Below are 23574 nucleotides of genomic sequence, written 5' to 3'. Positions count from 1 at the left end.
AGTAATGAAAGGTAAATTATAATTTTATTCAACGCGTAATTTTTTTTATTCATGTATATGATAATTATCTGCCTTTGGGTTGTGGAGCTGCAGTTGACCCTGACTGAGTTGTTGTTTTCACAGTGGTAGAAGGGGTTGTTGATAAAGACGGCTCGGCATCACCTTTCCGAAATTAAACGTTTGGATTTATGATTATATTTTTTTTAAATATTGTAGTGTAAAAACCAATACATGTAAAACCAAACGCTTAATATATACACTTTACTTATCTCCCACTCCCAGAAAAGTAAAGCTACAGGAGTGCAATTAAATGCCTGCTTGGGATAAGGTAAAGAACGAACATAATGAAATTAAATATAAAAAAAGAACATAAGGGATTACATCAAGAAACGATGATGCTTACAATTGGCATTGCATAAATCCGACGGACAGCACTTGGAACAATATTCAGCATTTCTCTTCCCAAAAATGTCAATGTGTGGTGGACAAGACTTTGGAAAAAAACAATTTTGTTTAAATATGAAAGAATCGGAATGGTTTGGCAACAAAAAAGAAAAAAAGCCAACTAGGGAACAAATAATTATATAAATATATTTTTAAAAAGATATATTTGTTTTTTGAAGTCTATTGGTTCAATGTCTAAATGACAATTGCTATGTCTATACGATAATCTGATTTGTGAAAGGTTAGAGAGCATTTATTAGATAGTGTGTCATCATAGTCATCAGATATTAATATATACATTTGTCTTTTTTCAATTAATATAAACCATCACAATACAAGGTAATACAAATGCGAAAACGCTAGTGAAGAGTCAGTATTTGATATACAGACGTTTTTCTTTCAAAAGTGTTCTTACCTGTTTGTTGATACAGCCAGATGTAAAGATAATGTCATTGTACTCATATGTTTGCTGGACATAGCATACCTTAAATAATAACGAAGGGCGACTTGAGGTAGTCTTGTGTATTTGTATATTTTATCATCGTCATTATTTCATATTTTGCAAATATCCTTTTGATGTATGCAACGTTAAATCACAAAAAAGTACCTGATCTGAGTAGCAAACTGTGATCGTATCACAAAGTGATGGGTTAGCAACATCTTTACAGTTAAAACAAACTGACCGGTTTAATGGAAAACCTTATGTGGAAAACAAAAAGAGAATAAGCATCATGCGTAGTTTTTCTGTTTTCGCCTATGTTAATTTGATTAATGGACTGCAATTTGTAAATACAGAGAATTGGAAGGATACATCGACTTTCCTTTGCATAATTATATGTTACGGCGAATGAAAACAGAAACCGGTTGTGACTCAGAAGAAAGCATTGAATATACAGTAATTATATTAAAATCCCTAAACAAGGTATGATTCACAACATAAGGGAAGAAAGACAAAATTAATAACAATTCGTTCATGTTAAAAAAAGGTTAAACATGTATCGATGTGATATTTCAAAAATATGTATTTGTTCATAAAAAACGAACTTTTGTTTTTGGCAACTCATTTTCTCGTTTAACGTTTGATAAACTGGTTCGCGATAATGATTTGTTCGCGACCAAATCTGATCCAGACACGTGTTGGTATAACAGCAATGGACCAAAGACTGGTTTGCGGCGAGTAATACAAGAGCTCTCGTTAACCACGCAAATTTTTTTCGCACGCGAAAATTGGCTTAAAGAACCTTTCTGTCCGCAGCCTTTCTGGTTACAGAGATCTGAGGAGCAGCAATCTAAACATAAATGGTGTGGATAATGGGGGTCGATGGCCCTCTGTAGGTGTTGACTATCACTTCCATTATCACGTTTTGAATAACATAACTGAATTAATAAAAAATAAATAATTACGTTACACGTCAAGATATTTTTTTAAATACTCTTTAATACAAAAGGATGATTTTATATATGCAACGAGATGATTAAAACGTCATTTGCTTACATTTTCTCACATTATACATGTAGATAAAATAAAATAAAAAAAAGTAAATGATTAGTGTTAGTGCATACAATTTAACACTACTTAGGACAAAAAAATGTTGAGTTCTATGACTTTTTGAAATTTCAAATAACACGTATTATACTTGCAAGAACAACGAATTATGAATTGATAAAAATACAAAATCAAAAATGAAATTAATAAAGAAATAGATATTAAATAAATAAATGAATAAATAAAAAAATAAATAGATAAACAAATAAATAAATAAATAGATAGATAGATGTATTGAGAAACATTGAGGAACTAAATGCAAATTTCGACAATATCAAAACAATTACCTCAGAGTCTTTGCTTATACATCCAGTCTCAAAGACAACATTTCCGTTCAATGAATAATGGCTCTCCGTGAAGCATACCTTAACAAAATACAATATAGGAAAATATTTTTTTCGTTATTAGTATATCATTTAAAAGATGTTTTACTTACATAAACAAATCAGGGTGTGAATATCATGTTATATACATCTTTATTGTCTTTCACAGAGAATCTGTTTTTCGTGGTGTTTATTTGAACCAATAAATTGTCAGTGCATTTTTTTCATTGTAGTTGCATGTTCTCAAATTTTTTATATTTTAATATATTTTACAAATTAGCAAAAGTTTATAAAGCAAATGCCCCTCGTTTTTATAATAATGGGGTATTTTTTTAAACCTAGTATTTTTTAAATTTTGTATTATACATTTCAAATATAAACACAATGACTTTAATCTCCATAAAAACGTCATATAAATTTTTTGACCCATTTTTAAAACATTATAACAACCAATCCTATGTATCGGGATTACTTTTCATGAAATGGAATCTCAAAAATGTTGTATTTATATTTTCTACGACTGTTTTTTTAAATCTAAGTAGTCAAAAATGAAAATAACAAAATTTACCGAATTAATTATTACGTCATACTGGGTAAAGTACCCCCCCCCCTCTATAAAAAAAAAAGAGAAAAAAAATCAGGCCCCGCCGTAAACACCTTTTCTGAAGTCAATAAACGGCCTCAAGTCTGAGTTTTCATCTCATATTTATGCATTTCTTTTACAATGATTTGAGCTGATGACTGAGTTTATTGATGTAAAAATTTTTGGTGAGACGAGGTCGAAATTCAAAACTAAATTTTGAGTTATTGTATTAATAAACCTACAGAACATCAATAAAAAAATGAGTAATGGCTATACAAGATAGATTAACAATTACTTCGCAAGAAAACAATTTCAAAATCAATATGAAAAAAAATATACGTATTGCATCAAATTTCAGCTAGTGGAATTTTAGTTGTTCGTTTTTTATATCAAATGGAAGCGAACCATAACATTAAACACAATATGTATCATATTTAGGTCTCTTAATTAGGTAATGGTAACAAAATAACATAACTCTATTATCTTATGTCAAAAATTTTGACTTACTTCTTCGCCGCTGCATTTTTTTTACTTCGTGGCAATGTCTAGGGGAAACACTCTTAGGGCACGACAAACAGTACAGCCCATCTTAAAAAAGGAATGAATTTTAAGGGTTTTATCATGTTCTGTAAGAGGAATTCAATTCATATTTCTTTTTCCACTTAAAAATGACTGTAAACAGACCGAAACCCTGCTAGAAAGTGTAAAACGTTGATGACATGATACACATCTATTAAATAAACGAAGATCTAAAAAATAAACGAAAAGATAAATTTTCAATAATTATTGACGAAACCGGCCATTGTGAATTATCATAAACAATTTTAGCAATGCTTTCTGTCGTTTTATCTATGAACACAGGATGAATGACCATCTTTAAGTTCTCCTTAAAGATGCTTAAAGGTAGCTTAAAGACGATCTTTAAGCCACCTTTAAGCTACCTTTAAGCTACCTTTAAGCCACCTTTAAGCCATTAAAAAATCTTTTAATTCAATATTGTGCTTAATTTACCAACAAAATATATTAACTATATGATAATGATAGAAAAGGTATTAAAAACGGTTTTTGTTCTAGAAAATAAAATGAAAAAAAAATAAATAATCAAGACGCCCAAGACGAGGATTGAACCCGGGACCCTTCGTTTACCTCGCTTCCTCTGCGCCACGGCTACTTACATATATAGGGAGGTTTTTATATTCTATATATTTCAGTGGATATTGAATCAATGTATTCAATGTGTATTTTTTACTTGAAAAGATTTTGACTTCCATTCAAATTGTAACAATCAATCATATCTAATTTATAAATTACATGCATGCATATATTTAGAATGAAATACGGAACTTGGTCTTCAGTGAAAAAAATATATTATACCATAATGGAAACCGTTAGGCTTATATAGTAAATAAATTTAAACAGAGTAGATAAACGTTCATCTAATTCACAGCTAAATGAAATGCAAGGAAGAAGATGAAATCATTTCTTTTATTAAATGCATTGAAACTATTAGGGTATTAGTTCTACGCAATTTTCCCGGTTTTCATGATCACGACGCCGTTCTAGTATGTTTAAACATTTACTTGTATACATGATTTTTAGACTATCAATTCTATAAACAATATTACCAATAACGGGTGACGTATTTACTGCATGTGGCAATTGCAAATGATGTATACATATACTTGTACATACAATTGTATGATGTACAATGCCGGGTATGTGACATATTTACTCTCATACATATATTTAAACAATTAACCCCTATTTATGATCACCGGTACAGGAATTAATTATAGCCTCTAGATTTTACTCTTACATACATGTATCTTTAATTTGTAGACGTAACATTTTTAAAACACAGAGTTGGGAAATAATTCTTTGAAAATGAATTACAAATGTAAATAAACTTTTATTCACTAGAATTATCGTATACACGTACAAACTAAAATTCAACGCCTTTAGAAACACTGACTTGCACCTGGGCACACGACACACCTGTTGTGTATATCTTGTATATTCTGTGTTAGTTCCAGGGGTTTTCTTAAGTTGGACAAACAATAGACTCTAATTAGATATACACAAACATGCACCTGGGCACAAGACACAACTGTTGTGTATATCTTGTATATTCTGTGTTAGTTCCCGGGTTTTTCTTAAGTTAGACAAACAATAGACTCTAATTAGATATACACAAACGAACAAAACTATGTCTAGACAAACAAAGCAGTAATATCCTGCCCGATATAACAAAGGCAGTTGAGATACTTTTCATCTTTAACGTGTATCTAGCAGATCTAGAATTAGACCTAGAAATAATTAAAATTGAAAAAAATACATACCTTCAACCGATTATTAAATTAAATCATCCAGTTTTGGTTCATTATCTTTATTTTGTTTAATAACCGGATGAACTAAGAGAGAGAGAGAGAGAGAGAGAGAGAGAGAGAGAGAGAGAGAGAGAGATTTCACCGATTTATTTATAATAGGAAACAAACATAATTAAATATAATTTCATACACAAATTTAGATACAGAGACTGCGCTCACCCCTACAATAATTTTGAATAATTTTGAAAAAAAAAAATATAAAGAATTTTATAACGCCAATATGTGTCCATCGGAGCGGTAGCGATATGTGTTTAATGGCACGAAAAATAAAACCGCCTGGAACTTCCCCTCCCCTTCCTTGGAAATTATATCATCACTCGGATCACCCCCTCCCTTCCCTATAAAAGAGATTTTGCATTTAATACATGTTTTTATTGTTTAGTTTGATCAAACCTGACTTAAAGGGAACTTAAAGATGGTTTAAAGACAACTTAAAGGGCGCGTAAATGCCACTTAAAGATGCTGAAAGGTAGCTTAAAGATGGCTTAAAGGTGACTTAAAGAAGTTTGGACATTAAGGACCTATAAGCTCAGCTTAAAGGTGACTTAAAGGTGGCTTAAAGATTGTATCTCCTTTAAGCCACCTTTAAGCCACCTTTATTATGTTCTATTATGTGTTAGTTTACGTTCTTCTTTAACAAAATCTATTGAATTTAACGTTTTAAATGTATTGGGGTGCCAAATACCTTAGCATCGCACTGTAATCAAAGATGTGATGCCGAGGATATTTAAGAAACTGACTTGACTGAAACTTGTAAAGAGCTAGAAAATTGTTGTGATTTGTTTTCAAATTATTTATTTAAATTGTTTTTTGGCAAAGTCTCAAAGACCCTTTAGTGCCGATGATATTAAGAACTTGAGATTTCTGTGTTGGGCTAAAAAAATAAGACAGACAGTTTTAACATGTCCCACAAATAACCATTTGCAATCTTTGTAAAATTTCAATTGGCTCAAAAATAATTGAAATAAACTAGATGCAATCTCGTTGCAAGCAACGAGTGGGTCTTCCGTCCAATTTTAGAATTATTCTTAGAAAATTTAAACACGATTTAAATAAATTTAAAATTGAAAAAAAAAATAAAATTCATCCAATTAATTCGAGAAAGATGTCATCAGATGCAAAATTGTAAGCGCAACTTAGATATTTTGTTTAAAAATTAGTCTGAGGTCATTTTATTATGATTTAATTGAATGAAAAAAAATTAAAAAATTTTAAATTCATCCTATCAATTCGAAAAAGGTGTCATCAGACACAAAATTGTAAGCGCAACTTAGATATTATGTTTGAAAATTAGTCTGAGGTCATTTTAACACAATTTCTTTAAATTTAAAATTTTCAAAAGATTTAAAATTCCTCTAATCAATTCGAGAAAAATGTCATCAGATGCAAAATTGTAAGCGCAACTTAGATATTATGTTTTAGATTTAGTCTAAGGTCATTTTAACACGATTTGATTAAATTAAATTAAAAAAAACAAAATTAAAATTCATCCAATCAATTCGAAAAAAAATGTCATCAGACGCAGAATTGTAAGTGCAACTTAGATATTATGTTTGAAAATTAGTCTGAGGTCACTTTAACACGATTTAATTAAATTAAAATTTTTTAAAAAATTTAAATTTCATCACATCAATTTCAAAAAAAGATTTTTTTAGATGCAGAATTGTAAATGCAACTTTGGTATTACGTTTTAAAATTAGGTCATTTTAGCACATTTGATATGAGTTTAGAAATTTAGCTTCCCTACTCGGAATTTCCAGACAACCTATCATTCCTGAAAATTTCAGCTTTCTATATTTTTTAGCTTTAAAATAGATGTGTGGACAATGACAACTCATCGAAAGTGTGTCTTATATTTTGACCCCGACTAGGAATTTCCGAACAATGATTTTCCTTGTAAGACTAAATTTGTATATACTTTACCAATCTGTAAAATTTCAGCTATTATTTCTCGTTTTTGTGGAGATGCGTGGACAAAAAGAATTCGTCAAAAACGTGTCCTATATTTTGAGTTTCCGGACCATGATTGTCCTTGTGAGGCTAGATGTTCATGTAATCTATCATTTCTGCAATTTTCAGCTTCCTATCTTTGCTTGTTTTTGAGGAAATGCGTGGACAAGAACTTTTTAAAAACTGATAAATGGCGGATACGTCTGAACAGGAACTGATTTTTACAAAAAAAAATGTATATAAACTTTAGATGATTATAGATCAATGCTGAAAATTTGATAAAAATCGGACCACCCATCTCCGAGAAATCTTCTGCACAAAAATTGTAAAGAAAAAAAAAAGATAAAAAAAAAGTGAAAAAGAAACAAAAGAATAATAGAATGGTCTTCCGCTGAAGACGGAAGACCCTAACTTACCTGATGGATTGATAAGGGTGAAGAGTATACAAAGTCCTATGGTAATGAATGAAAAATACATAATTTGAAAGTATTCCATAATGAATATATCAGAAAATTTTAGAACCATTTTTCAATTTTATTTTTTGCCCATCGAATTTGGTAATAAACTTTAACATTACCTGAATATCTTGTCAAGTTGTACATGGTAAGATAATGTATCCTGCCAAAATGATACAGTCCTTATAGTTCTTCGATATCTATATATATATATATATATATATGGTATGTAATAACGCCTACATAGAACTTGAATGACGAATTTATTTTTCTTGGAAAATTATTAATAAGAGCACAATCTTAAGGTACTTGGAATGAACTGATTGACATTTGGAATTGCAGCCTTTTTATACGCAAAGAAATATAATCTAAATCCCATTCAAAATATACGATAGAGAAGCGATTCATTGTTTTTAATCCAAACAATGGCAAAAGCACTGTAATATGTCTTTCGGTACATTTTTACCTTGTTTTTTTTTTATTTTGTCAAATGTTGTGACAAAGTAATCAACTGCAATGATATATAGATACATTTTTAAGTTCACCAAGCGTTGAGTAATAGCATTAAAAAAACCTTGTTGAATGACAATAACAAACTGTCAACCACCGCAAAAATCCATAAAACAAAATACAAATTCAAAGCAGCGCCACACATACCTAGGTGCCAAGGAGGAGTGAACATCCTCTGCTGACCGGTCACACTCGCCGTTTGCTCTTTCTTATAATATGACACAAAGAATAAAGTGATTGTATAATGTACAAAATGCTTCAAATAACATTTAACAATTACATTAAGGAGCTAAAGGGGCATTGCCATGATTTTTGTCAAATTTTCTTTTTTTTCTTGTTCTCTTCTAAATGTTTAAAATGCTTTGATGAGTCATTTCTAATACTCAATCAAAATTTGATCGCCAGCAGTTCAGTTATGAGTGAGATAAAAAGTTCACAGTTCTTTGTTTTATACACAACGATTAAGTCATCTTTTAGGTTACATTTTGATTTTTCCAGGTTTAGTTCTAAATGGATAAAACAAATGCTTAGATAGTGTTAATTTATGTCCAAAACTAATCAGCAGATAGGAAATCAGATTTTAAATGATTTTTTACGGTATCTTTAACCAATGAAAAGAAAAACCTTGCACGAGCCTTGTTAACATAAAGAATTTTGAGCTCTTTGTCTTGCTCATAACTCTACAACTGATACTCAAATTTTGGTTGATCATTAAAATCAATGCCTTACTAAAACATTGTAAAAAATAAGAATAGAAAAATCAAATTTGACCAAAATCGTGACCATGCCCCTTTATCAGAGAAAAATATTTTTCTTTAATTTTTTTTAACGATCAATTCAAAATGCTTTATGATAATATCTCATCATTTTTTTTTTAAAAAGTGCACAATCTATATATGATCTTGAACTTAAAATAGCTAATTCCAAACTTATATGAAAATGATAACACATTAAGAAATAGACTCTTTCCCGGTAATCAGTTTTCCTGGTAGCGACTATTGTGTCAGTACATTGTTTAAAGATAAGGAGTATATATGTTAGAATCATAACTGTAATGAGACTAATTTTTTTCATAATCAGGTAGTATGAAAAACGAATCAATTTTAATCAAGAAAAAGGTGTATTGTTGACCAATAGAACCTAAAAATATCATGTTTTGTCCTCAAAAATAAAAACATGAGCGGTAGCATTTCGTAAACTCGTAGCTCAGATTTCAATACAGTCTAAATTGTTCACCACCATCGAGTCCTCTTGTACGTATATATCGCAGGATGAAATTCTGCCTACCAGCCATATTAACGCTATCTGGAGGCAAACAGGTGACTGAATATCAAAAGACACCGTTCCAGACCTTTTCAGCTAGCATTCATTTCAGCAGGTATTCATTCTGTAGTATAAAGTACGTGAACTATTCTTCATTTCATACAGAACAACACGTTTGATCGTTTCGTTAATTGTTGCAAAAAGTATTAAAAAATAACTACTCTTGTAAGATGTGAATATATAGAGATTTATCTCACACGTGTGGTGTATATTACCCGTGTGATAACCTTTGCTATATCAAACGGATGATGCTTTATCAAATACTTCCGGTCCAAACTATTTTTGACACAGCCCCTCGCTTCAACGCTTCAGTGACCCATTTTTGATGATTTGCTAGTACTTTCAAAATAACTATATCTTCTACAAAATTTGATATTAAATGGATTTTGTCAAAAACTTACATAAGGAATAAGGAATCATTCTTTGAGTATTATGAGGTGATAATTTTGGTCGGGGCGTGATCAAATCCAAAAAAGCCCATTCCTTTGTATTATGCTGAGATTCGTAAACAAAGCAAAACATCTACATTCAAAACTTTTTAGAACCATTAAGGTTTAAATTAAGACGGTACATTTATATAACTAGACTTTGACCCGTGCGTGCACGGGTTGACATTGCGTATCGGACATTTACGATAAAGGTACATCGAAAATCCTTATTATTGACATTTACATAACAAAGCTAACAGCTTTAATTAATTTCACTACACTTTCCTTAGGTTGAATAATCTAACTGTGTCTCGGGAAAGGCCCTCACCACAGTTAGAATGCCTCCCATATACCCGTAATGTAGCAGAAAATTGCAGAATCGCTCTGGAACGATTTTGGAGAAATTTAATGAAGTTGCCTTGAACATAACAGACAAATTCATCACAACAAACCTTTTTGAGATTGCAAATACATTTCAACTAAAAATTTAAATCCAAAGAATGGAAAAATTCAACACCTTTTCGCCAACGTACACGTATTTTCTTTGTAAAACTAGGTCCGAAGGACATTATTCATTTTTACGATAAAACATCTTCACTCTCCTAACAAATATAATGGAACTTTTTTTGCATGTAATCAAATATTTTTGTCATCACGAAGACAAAAGTAAGTACTTAGTTGAAATGTATATTTGTTATTTTATACTTTCTTTCATAAGAAATCATTAATGAACAGAATATATAGCAAAAGTGCAATGAAAATTTACCTGTATTTGAATATTTGAATTTTTTGAGTTTATTCATGCAGATGTGATATTGTGGTAACATAAACTAAAGATCCCGTTAGCATGGATGTATTGCGCAAGATTGTAAAATCCAAAAAATCCAGATGATTTTCCGGGATTTTTTGAGGAATTTTCGTTGATTATTAATTAGCGAAGCTTAAATGAGAAACAATAAACACAAAATGGTAATTTTCAAGTACCAATGATGTTTAAAATATATAAAACAAAAGACAGTATTCTTCCGATTTCTTAGTATTAAAGACAACAAATTCGAGTCTATTATTTTAATTTAGTAGTATAGATTAATTGGAATTCAATTTAGTATTGTTCAAATTTTTGCTACAAGATGTTTAAACTTTTGTTATTAGTCGTTTGTCTTTCCTTGGCTTTCCCAGGCATGAATTTTATCAATTTATAGGAACTCAAACCAAATAGTCGCATCAGTTGACATATTATCAAGAAACTTTATAAAGAAGATAAATGTATTTCCTTTTGCTTTTTTATTGGCTTTAACATTAATCTAATATCATTGGAAAAACGACCTAAAGAACTACAATTACTTTACTATGCTTTAAAAATAATACACATTAAGAAAAGAAAATGTTTTTCTAATGCTATTTTTATTGGCTTTAACATTCTAATTACATGAAAAGATGATCTACATAATAAACGATATAGTACAGCATTTTATTCTAGACTGTCCTGTCCTATATAAAAGTCGCGAGTATCTTATGCATCTTATAGTAAATTCGTTGACTGTAAATACATTTGTCAAGTTGACATACAACTCGGACAGCGTAATAGTTGGTACTATTCTCGGATCGAAGGACGACGACGTCATTCCAGAGAAGGAGTGGGCAAGCTATATGCTTTAAGTTTCGGAAGGCATCACAGTGATGATAAAGGACATGTAACGTTATTTTGTTTAAAATATGTGTGATTCAAGATGAACACTCCATGATATTTGAACATTGATTGTGTTCTGTATATAAGGAATTGTATATATATGTGTTCGTGATAATTTTATGCTTGAAATTTCAGCACTGTGTAAACACATTGCACCAAACACTTGTTTGATGGATTTAATAGAGGAAATGAAGAATGTTTGTCTGTCTATACGATATATTTGGCGGATATTGGTTTTTCAACATTTTAAAGTTGATTTGAATAATACATTTAGTAAGACGCTAATTCATTATATCATTATAAATATATGCATGGCATAAAGCAATGTCCTTGGTTTAGTAAAATAAATGCTTTACGTTAAAAAAAAATTGAATTCACAAACAAACATGGTACGTTTACAGTATACAATTCTCTTTATCTAGTCTCATGAATTGAACTCTATTACAAATTTTTAATCCAGAGTCCATTGATAGTTAATTATTAAACATATATTGCCAGAAAATTGCAATTTTTAAAAACTAGAATTACAAATTTGTAAATGTTTTTAATGTATACATCTTATATGAATATATCTATACTACTATATTAAAATAATAGTTCCGTATTTTGGGTCTTTAATACCGATAAATCGGAGGAGGAGTGTCTTTTGTTTTATATATATTTAACATCATTGGTACTTGAATATTGCCAATTTGTTTTTAGTTTTTCTCAATCAAGCATAGCTTATTATTAATCAACGAAAATTCCTCAAAAAATTCCGGAAATCATTTGCGTTATTTGGATTTTACAATCGTGCGCATGCACATTACATTCACGCTAAATCACGGTAGGCTCTTTAATTTATGTTTCCACAATATCACATTTGCATGAATAATCTTAGAAACCATTATACATAGACGTTTATATTTTCATGGGAAATTTGCTGTATATTCTAATCATCCTAGAAAATACGGGAGATAACTCTAACACAGTGCATTTACTATGAAAAATCCAAATAGTTCCGAAGTCGATATAGTGTGTTAATTCTAAGCGAAAAAAAAGTGGGTGAAAAAGTGTTGGATTCTTCAATAATATGAATTCAATTTTTAGATGAAATGAATTTCCAGCCTCTAAACGGTTTGTTATGAGCAATTTGACTGTTATTTTCAATGCAGCTTCATTCATTTTCTCCAAAATGGGGTGGGTTCAGAACACGAAATGTTACTCGAAAAGAAGGTGATTGACTCCCCCCCCCCATTAATTGGTGATTATTTGCATAGGTATACATTAAGCAACAAATTCTATGGTAGTTTATGGCAGTTGCTCGGGACTGGAGCGTGATGCTGGACCCGTGAAAATGTGAAGAAAGGGAAATTTTTCAGAAAATTTGGAGACCGTCCCTAGCTATTCTATATAGTGCTATATGTAAGTTGTACTTGTTTTATTCTGAAATGTTTAAAAATTCTCAAGAGTCGGGACCATGTGTCCCGTGCATGTAAACCAATTTTAGCAAATTTAAAAATCGACTGAATAATTAGATCAAATATATGAGCAGTATCTGCCTCACATTTCCTCGACCAAAAGAAACTATCCCCTGCCACCTTCAAGGTGGCAGGGGATAGTTTCGAACGAAAGACCCGGTCAAAATTTTGAAATAAAGGGAGAACCTGAGGTTTTGCTGGTTATTTGAGGGGTATAAATTGCTAGAATAGTTACTGCATTCATTTTGTGGATAGAGGAGCTAATGTCAATTTTATTGATGTATGACACTTTAATACTGGTCGCACTTTTCATCAGATATGGAATGAAAATGCGAAACTGTGGGCAAAATGTTCACTTTCGGTTTTGTGCTTGAAAAGTGGGGTGGGTTCAGAACACGAAATGTCACTCGAAAAGAAGGTGATTGACCCCCCATTAATTGGTGATTATTTGCATAGGTATACATTAAGCAACAAATTCTATGGTAGTTTATGGCAGTTGCTCGGGACTGGAGCGTGGTGCTGGACCTGTGAAAATGTGAAAAAAGGGAAATTTTTCAGAAAATTTGGAGACCGTCCCTAGCTATTCTATATAGTGCTATATGTAAGTTGTACTTGTTTTATTCTGTATTGTTTAAAAATTCTCAAGAGTCGGGACCATGTGTCCCGTGCATGTAAACCAATTTTAGCAAATTTAAAAATCGACTGAATGATTAGATCAAATATATGAGCAGTATCTGCCTCACATTTCCTCGACCAAAAAAACTATCCCCTGCCACCAATACATTATCTTTTCTTATTATCAATAAAACGTCACTTAGTCAGTGATTCATATTTTTCAAATTTTAACTTTTTTTACCTGAGGATAGATAGCTTCATATAAATGACTCAGTATTAATTGACAACTAAATTAAGCCATGTCTTTTTTTTTATTCGTTGAACAAAGGTTCTCGACAAAGATGAAGACTGTCTCTGAGTCTTTTAAGGTGAAACAAAATTTCCTGCAAATCCATAGCCATCATTAATCCTATGACCGTACACAATGAGTCCAAACGGGACCTGATCTGTGGTCCCTAGGGTATAAACACCTTCTTTGACTAGAATAGTTCGAACATCAAATGATTTACCTGACGAAATAACCGACCATTGATACACTATGCCAAATTGACCAACAGGAGTTTGGTTTATATGAAGATTGTTAAATGATCCAGTTGGGATAATAACACAAAGGTAATTGTCTCTGTACTTGTCGGGTATTACGATTTTGTAGTAGTCAAGATACTGATGAACCCCTGGGATAACTGTCATGTAGGGATCATTGGAAGAGGAACCCATAGCATATCCTGTCACCATAACAGTACGATTTGATTTCACGATTGTAACCTCATTCGTTGTAACTTTAATATTCTTGTATTCCTTCTCAGTCAGGTGCAACATGGATATTATATTGGTTCCAATAGTAATGTTTACCTTACTATCAAACGGACTCAACACTTGTATAAGGGTTCCCGAATTATTGTAAAATGATGGGATAATGTATTCGTTATCAAACTGGTCAATCGGTGGTAACTGTGATACCGTGTGACTACACATTGAATAAGAAGAGTCCAGACATTCATTTCCAGAAAAAACTGCAACAGGTTTATTAGATTTAATGTAAGTTCCAGTTAGGTCACTCCCGTGACGTACTTGGAAGGTTTCTAATTCGTCAAAACTCTTGTTATAAACGCCTCCTGACCAAAACATTACTCCATCTATAGTTATAGGTTTGTTGTCCTTGATTCTAAATGTAATACTCAATTGAGTATTGTTGTGCAAAATCCCAATGGCAAATTGACTTGCATGATATGGTCCTACATTAATTCCATCAATTGCTGAAACAAGATATTCAGTCGATAATTTGTGTGTAGGAATAACCAAGGTTCCGTCATTTGTAAATGGGTCATTTGAGTCAAACGATGTTACACCGGTTAACTCTGTAGTCCTTATAATGACCGCTTTGTATTCAGTTACTGACTCGTGGCAGGCCATATCGAATGGAAAGGTAAAGTTTGCATATGAAGTAAATAAAAGGTTCCTGTCTATTATAACCTTCATAGTTTGGTTCAGTTTAGGAGAACTCGTTACGTGCATATATGAAGTGTCGGCTGTAGTGATGTCTACTAACAAAGACTCATTTGCGCTCTCGTGGTTTTGCATAAACAAAACAAGAAACTCCTTTCCAAGACAACCTAGGAAAATGTAAGATTAAATTTATATTTAAAGTTATATTGTTTATTAACAAACTGCAAATCTTGTTGGCCTTTGAGTAATGAAAGGAGAACAAACTAATATTTGATTCACAAAATGTGCATTTATATAATTATTATCTACCTCTGGGTAGTGGAGCTGCAGTTGTCGTTTTCACAGTGGTAGAAGGAGTTGTTGATAAATGTGGCACGGCATCACCTTTCCGATATCAAATGTTTGGATTAAATGTTAGTTTTTAAATATTCTAATGTAAAAACCGATGAATTTAAAACCGAAGGCGCTCAAAATATACACTTAACGTATCGCCAACAAACATACATGTAAAAATAATCTACAGGGATTAATCCAAATGCCCTCTTGAGATAAAAAACGAGCAGAATGAAAGGAAGAAAAAGAACATTTAGCTTTACATAAAAAAAAAAACCAATGATACTAACAGTTGGCATTGCATAAATCCGACGAACAGCACTGGAAACAATGTTCAGCATTTCTCTTCCCAAAAATGTCAGTATGTGCTCTACAAGACTTTGGAAAAACCAAACATTTTGTTTGGAGTTAAAAGAATCGAAATGTTTTAGCAAGAACGACTAATATGATCCAACTGGTTTTTATCTTCAATACACAGCAAGCCTTGTATGATCAAAATTATGTAATAAAAAAAGAAAAGATTTTCTTATTGGAAAATCTTATATTTATTTTAAATAAATAATGCCTTTTTATTAAGTCTGTTTTTCGACACAAAGACGTTATCTGTCTATATAACAATTTGACTTTTAACAGGTTTTGAAGAATTTATTAATTAGCAAATTATTAAAGTCATCAGATATGAATTTAAAATTATGTTGACCGAGTCGTCATTCCCAATTTATAGAACCCATTAACATACAGTGTTATACAAATGCAAATACGATATATGAAAGTTTTCCTTTCCAAACTTTTCTTACATGTTTTCTTATACAGCCTGATGAGTAGATAATATCACCAAACTCCTCTTCTTTCTGGATGTAACATTCCTAATACATGTAATAACAACATAGAGTGAATTCGGGTTATTATAAAACTAGTATTGAATAGTTGACCATTAAATCATAATTTATGATTCTGATAGCAAAATCATTACCTGTGATTTGTCGCAAACCTTGATCTTATCACAAAGTGTTGGATTAGAAACTTGTGGACAGTTAAAACAAACCGGTCCACGAGGGGATGGATAACCTTATGTTGTAAAATGAAAAAAAAAAACAACAACAAATCATTACTTGTGGATTTTGTTCTGTTTTTTGCCAAAACTATATCTTAATGTTTAAGCAAGCGGATACAATAACCTGGAAGGAACACCAGAGCATCATATTTGAACTCCAAGCATTTCTTGTTATAGTTTCATTTAGAAATAAAGTGCATTATTTTGTTAAAAGCATCACGTGTGGTTTTTGTTCTGTTATACTTACATTTTTCATTGTCTTTGCCAGTGAAAGTGTATTGATTTTTTACTATATAACCCATAACTTCAAATTGGGGCGCCAGCGGGGTGTTCTTATTTATATTTAAATATTATTTGTACAATGGCTTAAAATTATGTAAATGTAGGTAATAAGGAATCATTCTTTAAGTATTATGAGGTGAAAATTTCGATTGGGGCGAAATCAAATCTTTCATAAAGCCCTTCGGGCTTAATTGGATTTGATCATGCCCGACCAAAATTATTTCATCATAATGCTCATAGAATGATTCGATATTCCTAATTTAGTCTATCTTATTGTTGGAGTGTACTTTTAAAATAAAAGCTGATTGGAAAAATACTTTGATTTTCTTATACATAATACTAACATGGCGATTGAAAACAGAAAGAGGTCGGGGTGGGGACTTAGAATAAAGCTTTGCATATAAAATTACCTTGATATAATTATGATATTTCAAAAAAGGAATGTTAATTATTTCAATCACTGGGGGGGGTAGGGTGGGGGGGGGGGAGGGTAGGGATAGATAAAACTAACAAGAATTTGTTCATGTTAAAAAACAAGTTGTGTGAAAAGCAGGGTTTTGGTCTGCTTTAGTCCATGTTATTGTTGGAGTAAATTTTGAAAAATAAAATTAATTAAAGCTAATATGATAGAAACTTTGACTTTCCTATAGATAATACATACATGGCGATTGAAAACAGATAAATGTCGGGACTTTAAAAAAAGAGCTTTGCATATAAAACTACATCGATATAATTATGATCTTTCAAAAAAAGGAATGGTAAGTATTTCAATCATTGGGGGAGGGGGATATAAAATAATTTGAATTTGTTCAGCTGTATGTAAAAAAAATGATATCTCTTATGCAATCAGTTTGCTTACCTATCTGCCCGCAGCCTTTCTGGTTACAGAGATCAGAAGAGCAGCACTCAAAACATATAGTTCGTTGATCAACGGCCTGTTGTAGTTGGTGACTATCACTAACATTAATTTGTCCTGAATGGCATTTCTAAATAAATAAAACCTTGATCGTGAATTAAGTTTTATGACTTTTTTTTTATAAATTCAAACTATAATACAAGCAGAAGAAACGAATACAGATTGCGTTGTTAAAACTGCAAGAAAAAAAAAGATTAATTAAAAGATTTAATGAATAAAAACGTTAAGAAACATTGAAAAGTTACAGAACATATTACAAATATAGTCAATAACCACCTCAATGCTTAGACATCCAGTGTCAAACACAACAAGTCCGTTCTTTGACAAATGGCTCTTCGTGATGCATACCTAAATAGAAGACAAAAAAACTAACTTTTTCTCTCGGAATTGGTATATAATTAAGATAAATAAATCAGAATGTGAATATAATGTCAAAGTACATTTCTATTGTCTTCCAAAAAGATCATTTTCTCAAAGTGTTTAATGGAATAAACATTTTCAGGGCAATTATTTTCTAAAATTGCAAGTTTTCCATTGTCTTTGCCAGTATCATAAAGATACTTTAATTAACAAAATCAAACACCGCAATTATTTTAGATGCTGAAGGTACAACAGAAGCATTCATCGCATAAAATAATATTAAGCTATACATGCAAGTTTATTAAAGATTTTTTTTTATATAAAGAAGAAGAGGTACAAATCTAGAAGTTTTTTTAAAACAAATATAGAATGATCAAAATGATTGAAATCACAATAAAATAATTTTTTAAATAATTTCTTCATTTGTTTTCTCATTTCTGTATAATCCTGAGGTCTGAGGAAAAATATATGTCAAATCAATTATGACATTATAATGGATATAAAACAAACCATCTCAATCCCCGCCGACACAAACTTTTCTTTTGTCCGAGTTTTTATATCAAATTTATGCAATTTTCTTACAACGATTGGAGTTGAGGGCTGAGGTGATGTAATAGTTTTTTTAGAGTTCCAAGCTAGATTTGTAGCTTATTTATGAACTACAAAATATCAAAGATATTCATTCCTGTACAAAAAAGGTCAATAGGTTCTATTTATGAAGTCATAGTGACCATTGAACGAGTCCATGGTTAGGCTGTTGGATGACCGTGTACATTAACCTCACTCGAACGTAAATATAAGTAATTAAAAACAATATTTAAAGGATAACTTGTAGATAAACTAAGTTAATACGTCATCAAACTATTTTGAGACTTTTATTCTAGTATATCCCAGGTTTTTGTTTTCATGGATAAGAATTTGCGCGTAACCTGTTAATTCAAAGTGCTGAAGTTTTATTTTACAACCAGTAGAATTGAACATTGGTTATATAAAATAAGAAAACAATTAACTCGCAAGAATGAATCTTTAATGAAAAGATATCAAACAATAGACCGATGCGCGGATCCAGAAAATTTTTCCAGGGGGGGTCCGAAGGATAATTGTGTTTGCCAGGGGGGGTCCGAGGCATATTTTCGCGATAATTTTGCTATGTAAATTTAATAAATTTTCATTTTCCAGGGGGGGTCGGGACCCCCCCCCCCCCGACCCCCCCTCTAGATCCGCGCATGAGCCCTATGTGCCAGATCGCTTACCTGAGCAACAATAGGCATGATAAAGCTTAATGGAGTCATGATACAAAATATCATGACAAAGTAGTATAATATATGTCGATCCCGTATAAATGAAAATTCATTTCACGTTTGATATCCTTATGTTTATTATCAAGTACCTTTCCTAACAGGATGATTTTATAGTTATATCACATGCTGAGCATTGCACTTATCGACAAGACCATAAACAAGTTTTAGATATATGATATAAACCTATATCAAACTCTGGACCTCTTATGAGACCCAAGAAGTGACAAGGGGCCAAGGTCACAATTGAAAATAAATGAATAATCAACTATTTGTCAAAATGTTTGCATATAAGTTTAATCATGAATCATAACATTTCAAGCTTTGTGGTTAATAAAAATGTTACCTTTGTAAAATTGGATCCCAATTCTACCGCTTTTCTACGCAAAGGTTTAAAGATTTTTCTTTTTTTATTATCCTATGTAAAATGTTGTCATTCCATTCGCTGTTACCCGATCATACCCTCGGGGATCATGGTTAAAATCGACTTTAATATACTTTACCTGAGAATGCTTCCATACAAGTTTCAGCTTTTCAGGATGATAAGTTTCTGAGAAGAAGAGTTTGAAAGGTTCACTCTATATTTCTATGTAAAACATCGATCCCCCCATTTTGGCCCATCCTACCCCCAGAATTAATGCTTTTCACAAATTTGAATTTACCTTACCTGTAAATGCTTCCATATAAGTTTTATCTTTCCTGGATGATTAGTTTCTGAGAAGAAGAGTACCAAAGATAAAGTCTATTTGTGCCTATGTAAAAATATGACCCCCATTGTGTCCCTACCCTACCCTTGGGGGTAATGATTTTTATAGCTTTAAATTGACACTACCTGAGGATGCTTCCACATAAGTTTAATTTTTTACGACACAATGGTTCTTTGAAAAAAGATTATTGACGATTCTCAAAAATGTTGAATAGTTTCCAAGTGTCTCTTTTGGAAAAAAAGCGTAGTTCTTCAGAAATTTCCTTAGAAATTTCACAGCTTTGAATCCCCTAAGCACCCAAGGGTGCTTTGTGCCAAGATTGGTTGAAATTGGTCGAGTGGTTCAGGAGAAGATGTTGAAAATGTGAAAAGTTTATGGACAGACGGACAGAAGGACAAAACACAAAATGTGATAATAAAAGCTTTCTTGAGCTTTTAGCTAAGATGGACCAATGAAAATGTTATACTTATTTTTAATTATGCATATCATTATAAAAAGTTCTATGTTGCATTTGTTTAGAGAAAAATCATCAAATTCAATACGGAACGATGGAGTTGCCTATGCCCTTTCTATATTAGGCAGTCACAACACCTGTCATTATATATATATATATATATATATATATATATATATATATATATATATATATATATATATATATATATATATATATATATATATATATGATTGCATGGTATCATTACTTATTATCTTAGTTGAATGTTCTTGACTTACCTCTCCTTCGCTGCATTTCATTACGTAGTGGCAATGTCTAGGGGAAACTCCGTCAGTGCATGACAAACAATAGAGCCCATCTTGAATAGGAATGAATTTAAGGATGGTTATCATATATCATGATAGAAATCATATCAGTTTGCTTATCCTTTAAAAAACGATCGTTAACTGGCCGAAATCAAGAGGAATTTGATGTCATGATACATACCTATTATCACACGTGGATCAACTCATAACAATTCTTTTTATGAAAATTAATTGTCAACGATTATTGACAAAATCATCGTGTATCATTTAATTTTTTTTGTTTTCCATTTTTACAATCACATATGATTTCATAACCAAGGTATAATATATATATACAAGAATTTTTTGGCATTCCCACTTTCACACTCTTTCTCTCCCTTTCATACTAAATTTTCTCTAGAGCAAACATAAAGGATATATATATTGCTTGGAGTACAGAATTATAAAATGAACTACTATGTTGTAACCATTGAATAATAGTTCACATAATAGTACATTATTAACATTAAAGCCAACTCTATTTGAAGTTTTTCTATAAATATACATTCTTAGATTATTCCATATAGGTAGTATTTCTGAACATGTCATAAATATGTGCTGAATTTTTTCCACATTTTCCTTACAAAAAGCACATACATCAGATGAAATAACGTTAATATCATAAATGTTGCCGGAAAACACATCCATCATTAGTTTGTTTATATGACAATACAAACCAAAAATTCAAGGAACGACTTGAAAAAAAAAGTTCGCCATCACGTAAGCAGCTCAACATAGAATTCAATTGTGTCGAAGTCGATTTCCTTAATATCATTGACAGGTCCCTAGTGATATCCCACCACCTTTAGGAATTATGCTACAGATTTTCTTGCTGTTCTTACTTCTCAAAAAATTCGCATATATTTTTATCCGTTATAATAGCAAACTTTCGCATTGTATGTCCGTTGTTAACTTGTCTTGACTGATTACGTATTATGACGTCACTTTGTTTTGGAGTCGCAAAACTTATCCATATCGCCGTTTACTAATCAATGGATCACAAACGATTCAATCAAACAGGGGTAATATTATGTAGATATTAAAAAAAATATATTGACCTGTCAACATTTTTCTGCCGAACTAATTTCACAATTTTTGCTTATTAATAATATAAACTAGCTAGCTTTCACACTATTTATATGGTGGTATCAGTCACGAAGAGTATAAAAAAATTGACTCGGACTTGAACAATACCTTTGTTTTCTGGTCCAACAATTTATTGGTTACACTGTATAATATCTAAATCAACTGTCAACCAATGTCAGCCCTCTCGCATTCGGCCCTCGGGCTGATATTGCAATATCGGATTGATATGAATTGTACTGTTGCATTAAATATTCAATTAACCCAGGTGAAGAGCAGATGCAGTTTGCGTCTATCAATGCAAGCACACTTTTTAAATTTTTTTTTACGAAAATAAGAATGTCTGTAGCGTAATCCTAAGGACATATATATTTACATGCCCGAGAAATAACCAAAACCAAACTTAGAGGTAATTTAAAATTACTTGTGACATCATGAAAAAAAACTTACATGATCGAATGGTAAGGGTGAAAAGTATACACAACCCTATGGCAAAGAATTGAAAAATAAAGATTTTGAATGTATTACGCAATATTTTTTATCAGATGACCTTTAGATTATTCATCAATTTTATTTTTTGCACATCGAATTTGTTCAAATTTCTTCCTTACCAGAACAAATTGCCAAGCTGTACATGATTAGATCTAATATGTATCTGTAGTGCATTCTTTTAAGTTCTTCTCTATCTATATATATAGTATGTAATAACGCCTACATGACAATTGAATGACGCATTAATTTTTCTTGGAAAATTGATAATCAGAGAACAATCCCTAGGTACATGGAACAAACTGATTGACATTTCGAATTGCAGTCTTTTTATACGCAATAAATATCATCTAAATCACATTTAAAGAGGCCGACTTTAGTTTGCATTGCGCATGTTTTTGCGCATTCTAATATAATACAGTTGATTTATACTTCTTATGAATTTTTTTCGATATCATTTATAAAATTGAACACAATAAACAAAATACAGATAAAAATATTTAGATTGTTAAAGGAAATTTTTATTTTTAACACGATTTTTACGTTGTGCGGTAGGGGAGCATTGTCATTGCGCTTTTATGACGTTATGATAAAATGAAGCTTTGTGGGAGTACGTTATAAGAAATAACATAAAAGAAAAAGTAAAAATTGTACGCTGTTGAAATTTTATATACAGAATGATGCTATCCTCAAGGACATTTTCCTCATTTTTTGAATGAATCCATTATACCAATCATTATTCGTGATGATCAAATATATAGCAAAATTTGGTGCATTTTAATATTTTGAGATGGTCCCCACTAAAAACCAGACGGTAGAATTTTGTGTTTTTTACATATAAGGTAGGAAAAGCTTTTAATAATCATATATAACAATTTGAGAAAAAAGCTATTGTAGTATTTTTTTAAAACTCCTTTGATGTGCGGAAAGTGCAGTTTCCTTTATATTCCTATAGTAAATGTACCTCTATTTTGAGATGGTCCCTAAAATGAACCAGACGGTCGATTTTCATGAACCTTCGCAAATAAACTAGAGTTGGTTTAAATTACATATGGTTAAAAAAAAAGAGTTATGCTATTGTAGTTTTTCCG

General features: G+C 31.3%; 1 protein-coding gene and 1 long non-coding RNA gene across 2 annotated transcripts; both read right to left on the bottom strand.

Moving 5' to 3' along the window:
* Positions 1–29: 29 nt before the first annotated feature.
* LOC128174933 (uncharacterized) lies at positions 30–7861 on the bottom strand. The gene is made up of 9 exons (XR_008242594.1): positions 7811–7861; positions 7650–7685; positions 3404–3484; positions 2278–2355; positions 1686–1821; positions 1052–1143; positions 860–928; positions 404–491; positions 30–162 (listed from the first exon to the last, which is right to left on the bottom strand). It is a non-coding gene; the product is annotated as an uncharacterized LOC128174933 (long non-coding RNA).
* A 6216-nt stretch (positions 7862–14077) lies between these two features.
* LOC128174874 (IgGFc-binding protein-like) lies at positions 14078–21051 on the bottom strand. The gene is made up of 8 exons (XM_052840301.1): positions 20846–21051; positions 18022–18093; positions 17689–17815; positions 16467–16561; positions 16291–16359; positions 15784–15871; positions 15470–15544; positions 14078–15327 (listed from the first exon to the last, which is right to left on the bottom strand). Exons 1-8 carry the CDS (start codon positions 20957–20959, stop codon positions 14078–14080), a joined length of 1890 nt encoding a protein of 629 aa, XP_052696261.1. The 5' UTR covers positions 20960–21051.
* Between the last annotated feature and the right edge of the window lie 2523 nt (positions 21052–23574).

The sequence above is a fragment of the Crassostrea angulata genome, chromosome 2 (genome assembly GCF_025612915.1).
Source record: "Crassostrea angulata isolate pt1a10 chromosome 2, ASM2561291v2, whole genome shotgun sequence".
Taxonomy (NCBI): Eukaryota; Metazoa; Mollusca; class Bivalvia; order Ostreida; family Ostreidae; genus Magallana; species Magallana angulata.
This window is presented reverse-complemented; position numbering and strand designations above follow the sequence as displayed.

Coding starts and splice junctions, on each gene's coding strand:
- LOC128174874 (XM_052840301.1), bottom strand. CDS start 20,959: ATGATAACCATCCTTAAATTCATTCCTATTCAAGATGGGCTCTATTGT. Junction 18,094..20,845: donor TGAAATGCAGCGAAGGAGAG/GTAAGTCAAGAA, acceptor TCTTCTATTTAG/GTATGCATCACGAAGAGCCA. Junction 16,562..17,688: donor GAAAGGCTGCGGGCAGATAG/GTAAGCAAACTG, acceptor TTACAACATAAG/GTTATCCATCCCCTCGTGGA.